Here is a 5389-nt window from a genome sequence, read left to right as displayed (position 1 = left end):
GTGAACTACAAATATTAATGGACTTCCTTTTTCACAGTGCCTTAGTCCTTCTGATGTACAACATATAACTCTGATGCAGTAAAGTGTTTTCTGGTGGCCTGAGGGAGTTAATGCACTCTTTTACCTATTACTAGGAAGTGACTAAGGCACTGGAGAGAATCTGGTTCATTGTTTAATATATTGTACCCAAAGATTATGTACCTGATCTCCCTAATATTAACACATAGCATGTTTAAATGATGATCCTCTGTGCTTCAGGAAAGGACTTGAGTGAATGTCTAATGGGTGCCTAAAATTAAGCTTATTTAATTATAGTTTATAAAAGATGCAGACTGAGTTTGGGCGACTTAACCTCAGAGGTAATATTTTTCTCTGGGAAAAAGCACATATGCTTGGAACCAGGACAAAGAATCTAGAACTACTAATTACTTGGGAGAGGGATGCACTTAGGGGCACTGGTGCTTAACACCCTGTAGGTTAGTAAGGACTCTTTTGAGCTTTTTGTATAACGGCCTCATTCATACATTTTCCAAATGTTTGAATAGCTGTCAAGAGTTGGTTCCCAAGAAGGGATGTCACTGAATATAATTAAGATTGCAATATGCTCTGCTCTCACCATCATCAGTCCAGGAGAAACATACCGTATTTTCCGGCGTATAAGACGACTTTTGAAACGAAAAAAAGCCTGCTCAGATTGGCCAGAGTCAGAGAGGCTGTCTATTAAAAAAAGAACTGGTGTTGCCTCGGAAGTGGGGGGTAGTCTTATACAGCGAATATAGGCCTAAACCTATGTTTTAACTGTAAAATTAGGGGTTGTCTTATACGCTGGAAAATACAGTAGTTGTAACCATGGGTAGGCTCCATTACTAGCATAGATTGCCTTCTCTGGCATCAGGAGAGAGAACAAAAACAAAAACAAAAACTTTCAACAACAATTAATCTTTTTCTCTCACTTTCCTTTTTTTTCCAACCTTTCTTCGTGTACTCACTGAAGTTAGGTAAGCCAGACTCATAAAGAGAAAGAGAACACTTCCTTTGCCACATTTCAGATGCAAGCACAGATTTCTAAGTAAGCAAGCTACAAATATTTTTATCCTATAATTAGTTACTGGGTTTAACTTCTCTTGAAATTTGCATGTCCTGTCATCCAAATTGCCCAACATCCCCACCAGTCTCACCTCCAAACACATACAGTACAAGCAAGCATACACACTACTGCCTCCAGGTGGTCATTGCATGCAGGGAGGACTACAGGCACTGTTTAAATATTAGCCATGTTTTAATAGATGGCATTCCTGCACATCCATTATTTGTTTTCTATTGTGGTTGTTTCTGTTATTTGCGAAAGAAAAACGTATGTGTTATATTTATATAACAGTCTACTACAGAGTAAGATACAAAAGAACACTTCTGGAAACAGCAGAAGCCAGACCTGCACCACTGAATATCTCATCCAGTGATAACCATTATACCGACAGCTGGAAATTAAGAACAAGAATATATAGTTTGGAGGATGTAGAACAGAACTATAGTTTGCTTCTGTATTTAGTACTGATGTAACAAATGTATAACAAAAGTATACTTGTCCTAAAAATTAAACAGAAACATTTTGGTTGGTTGATTAGATACTGCACTTTCAGTACTGAACATCACCTAATACTTTTTTTTTTTTTTTACAAAAAAGGTAACTTATACAATATTAAGTATTAAGAAAACAGATAGTACACACAAACTAGATTGTAGAAAAAGGAGAAGGAAACCAATAAAAAAAAAAAAACCCAGAACAGTCACTTTCCAAAAAGCCCCTCCTTCGCCTGCGCAACCAAAAAAAAAAAAAAAGTAACCAGTTCTGTGAGACTATTTCAGCACCAGAACTGGCTGGACAGCTCCCGAGTCCTGTGTGAATCCTGAAAATGCCACAAGTCAAAGGTGTGCAGGTGGAGGTGGGGCAGGGAGCAAAAGCAGTAGATTTTTAAAAATTAACTTAAAGATTTTTAATATGCTCTGTCGGCGAGGGGCATATCTAAAAGTAAATTTAAATGCCTGGTCCTGGAAAAGGGAATGGTTAGCTAAGGAGTGAAAAGAGGAATGACTGGAGAGCAGTACCTGTCATAAATAAACGTTTCTTTCTGGGACTGTCTCTGCGGCCTCTGGTAGTCCTGGTGTTTAATGTAGACGTTTTCTTCATCATATACTATTGCCTGAGCCTGGCTGAGGGAGGGAATGAGGAACGGAGGGAAGCTGACGGGAAAGTGAAAGCTTGGGGGGGCAGAGGGTAAGGGAACCTTAACCTGACAGCTATGTACAACACACTGGGCCCCTCCACTCCTTGCTCCAGGGTTAATACCTGTTATATATAATATTTGGTAGCTTGTGCGGTTTCTCCTCCTTATGGTGGGGGGCGCAGGGTGGAGAGGGAAGACGCGTCCTTCATTGACAATGAGAAATTACGTGATTTGTCATGCGCTTGGATTGTGTTATTGGTATTATAATAATCACTATAAATATTAATAATAAAGTGTCGTTATCAGCGTTATTTCTTCTTCCGAGACTTTCCTTACCCAATATTTACAAATACCGCACAGTGCCTCGGCGGAGGAGAAACAGTAAGGGGAGGGCACATAAGGAAAGAAGAGGAAAGAGAGGTCAGAGAAAAGTGAGAGGGAGGACCGAGGGGGAAAAGCGAGGACTGCAAAGATGCTGGAAACAAGGAAGGAGGAGGAGAGGGGGCTAGACAATCAGGACAGTACCACCGTTTGCAAAAGGGCCCCGCCAGCTGTGTCCAAACAGGAGGAGGTGGCATGTGCTCCTTGCGGACTGGGGGCGGGGGGCGGAGGCGGAGGAGCACAGGGACCCTGGCTTGGGAGGCCTGGGGATGAGGAGGAGGAGGTGGAGGGGGGGGTGGTGGAGGAAGAGGTGGAGGAAGAGGCTTTGGAGGGGTCGCAGAAGGCGGAGTCCCGAGGCTGCCTCTCCAGCCGGGTTTCTTTGACTTGGGTTGGGGCCTGGCCACTGGCCGGGGGTTCCCTGGCCCCGCGGTTGCCGCTGCAGTGATCGCGCTCGTACTCCTCCTGAGCCCTCTGCATCTTCCGCTTCTTCATCCTCCGCTTGTGGATGTGGAAGGTGGAGAGGGACAGCACGATGAGGCAGAAGATGAGGGTGACCAGGACAATCAGCACCAGCGTGGAGGAGAAGGACTGGAAGAGCTGCTGTCCCACCTGCGTAATGCAGGTGCCGCCGCCGCCTGCGCCCTGGCCGCCGCGGGCGCTCGCGTTGCCGCTGCCACTGGCGTTGGGGGCCGCAAAGGTCCGGTTGAGGAGACAAGGCGGCAGCGCCAGCCTCAGCTCCTTGGGCGCCCTGGCACTCATGGGCGCTGGGCTGGGAGGGGCCCTGCCTACCAGACTTCCTCTCTAGGGCTCACCGTTCCCACCGGCCGGCCGAGGGAGGACGGAGCCCACGCCAACCGAAACGGCTCCCCGGGGTGGGAGTGGATGCGCAGGAGCAGAGGGCTGAGGGAGTCACTGCGGGCAAGCGAGACGTCAGGAGAGAGCGAGGGCGCCCCGGAAAGGCTCTCCGGACCCGCCTGGAACGCGTGTCCAAGCGCCCTTTTTTTCCTTTGCCAAGGCACCGGGCTGCAAAGAGAACAGGCTGGGTTAGGATGCGGTCGTGGCCCAGGGGGTTGCGGGGCAAGGACCCACTGCAAAGCCCTCTGGGCGCGCTGCCTCCGCGGACCTGCCCGCCTGCACCGCCGCCGCAGGAAGACCCCCGCCCGCCCGCCCCAGGCCGCGCTCCGCTCCGGAGCCGCCAGCCCCGGGCTCGCTCCGCAGCCAGGGAAGGAAGGGGTCCGCGCCCGCACCCCAGAGAGGAGGATTACTCAGCAGAGAAGGCAGACTCTCCTCGCCCTTCACAACTTTCTAATGACAACAGGCACGCAGCCGCCTCGGAACGCAGTCGGTCCCTGTTTCCAGATCCATGCCTCTCCTCTCTCCTGCGCCCCGCTCCGTGCTGGTCTTCGCCAGGATCCCACCCTTCCCAGCACCCACCCCGGGCGCCGCCGAGCGGGCCCCGGGATGCAGTTCTCCCTTCCCGTCCCTCCACCTCCGACTCTCCCTGTCCAGGCGGCCGGCGTCAGACCCCTTGGGTCCTGTACCCAAAAGGGGGACCGCGGGCAACCTCATCCCACTCCGCCTCTGGCCAGGGCCGTGGCTGAAGCGCAGGACCGCACTCCATTCTTTCCCCAGCCTTCTTCCCTGCTATCTCCTCCCACAAAAAAAAAAAAAAAAAAAAGCAGATGAAGCACATCCCCGCAAACGCCCCCTCCTCCCCATCTCCATGCGCCCCTCCGCCCCCCGCCCCCCACACACATACACACACTTGCCAGTATCCTGCTTCTTTTTAGGGGGGCTAGCAATGGAAGGCGGAGGCTTCCCGCCTGCAAAGTTTAGGGGACCGACCTTCTCTCCGGCCTTCCCGGACCCAGGGTGCGGAGAATCCTCCCCGGGAGCAGAGCCAGGCAGACCCGCAGCGAGCACAGAGCCCTCGCGGCTCTCCGGAGGCGGCTGCAAACTGTTGCACTGCGGAGCAGCGAGGCGGCGCGCGGCCCGGCCGGCGGGGCCGGGGCCGGGGCTGCGGCCAGGGGTGCGGCTCCGGCCGCCGGGTCTGTCCTGCCCACTCTCGCCTGACCGCCCGCCCTGCCGCCGGTCGCCGGGAACCTTTAGCCGCAGCGAGTCTCTTACCTGGGGCTGCAGGCTGGCTGGAGGGAGGGAGCCCCGCCGCGCGGCTGCAGTGGCGGCTGCAGAAGGCACGGAGTGAAGGGGCCAGACACCGAGGCGCGCTGCCGCCCGCCGGTACTGCTGCTGCCTTTTCGGGAGCTGAGCTCGCAGCCTATTGCCAGAGAGGCCGGTGACGTCAGGCAGCCACCTCCAGGGCTCCAAGCCACCCCTCAGGCCCCCACCCAGCCCTCATACCCCAACACCTCCTCCCGGCAGAGCAAGCTTCTGCAGCACATGCTCCCAGTTCCAACCTGAGCAGGGGCTACAAGGAGCACCCCTACCCACCCTGTGAGCGACTCCCTTCCGCAGTCCTGTGCCTAGGAAGGGCTGAAGCTCCAGTTGCCTGGCTGATTCCTCACCCGCACCCCTTTCCCACTTGGTCCCAGGAGCACATTTTTATACTCTAGGCGTCATCTCTCCTCAAGGGCCACCTCACATTGTTCTCCCTCAGCTGCTGAGGACGACCCTCCTCCCCAGTCTTGCCTGGTTCGGAACAGAAACTGTGTATTTGGGAGAGATGAGAGGGCCGGAACCTGAAAAACAAACCCGAACGTGTATGTCACATCAAATAATCCAAATGAACCATTCTCCTTTCCACGGAGTCTCCAACTTACCTTTCA

At 52.8% G+C, this 5389-nt stretch overlaps 1 protein-coding gene across 2 annotated transcripts; it reads right to left on the bottom strand.

Moving 5' to 3' along the window:
- Positions 1 to 1675: 1675 nt before the first annotated feature.
- Positions 1676 to 4851, bottom strand: LOC311627445 (uncharacterized protein C11orf87 homolog). Of its 2 annotated transcripts, none has more exons than XM_084893948.1 (2): positions 4734 to 4851; positions 1676 to 3629 (listed from the first exon to the last, which is right to left on the bottom strand). In XM_084893948.1, exon 2 carries the CDS (start codon positions 3363 to 3365, stop codon positions 2739 to 2741), a length of 627 nt encoding a protein of 208 aa, XP_084750074.1. In that variant the 5' UTR covers positions 3366 to 3629; positions 4734 to 4851; the 3' UTR covers positions 1676 to 2738. The 2 variants fall into 2 exon arrangements, with proteins under 2 accessions (XP_084750074.1, XP_084750075.1); XM_084893949.1 differs by lacking the exon at positions 4734 to 4851 and adding an exon at positions 4452 to 4587.
- Positions 4852 to 5389: the final 538 nt, after the last annotated feature.

The sequence above is a fragment of the Pipistrellus hanaki genome (genome assembly GCF_964339955.1).
Source record: "Pipistrellus hanaki genome assembly, chromosome: 9".
Taxonomy (NCBI): domain Eukaryota; kingdom Metazoa; phylum Chordata; class Mammalia; order Chiroptera; family Vespertilionidae; genus Pipistrellus; species Pipistrellus hanaki.
This window is presented reverse-complemented; position numbering and strand designations above follow the sequence as displayed.

What these genes read in the sequence shown, in the direction of transcription:
- LOC311627445 (XM_084893948.1), bottom strand. Translation starts at nt 3,365, where the DNA reads ATGAGTGCCAGGGCGCCCAAGGAGCTGAGGCTGGCGCTGCCGCCTTGT.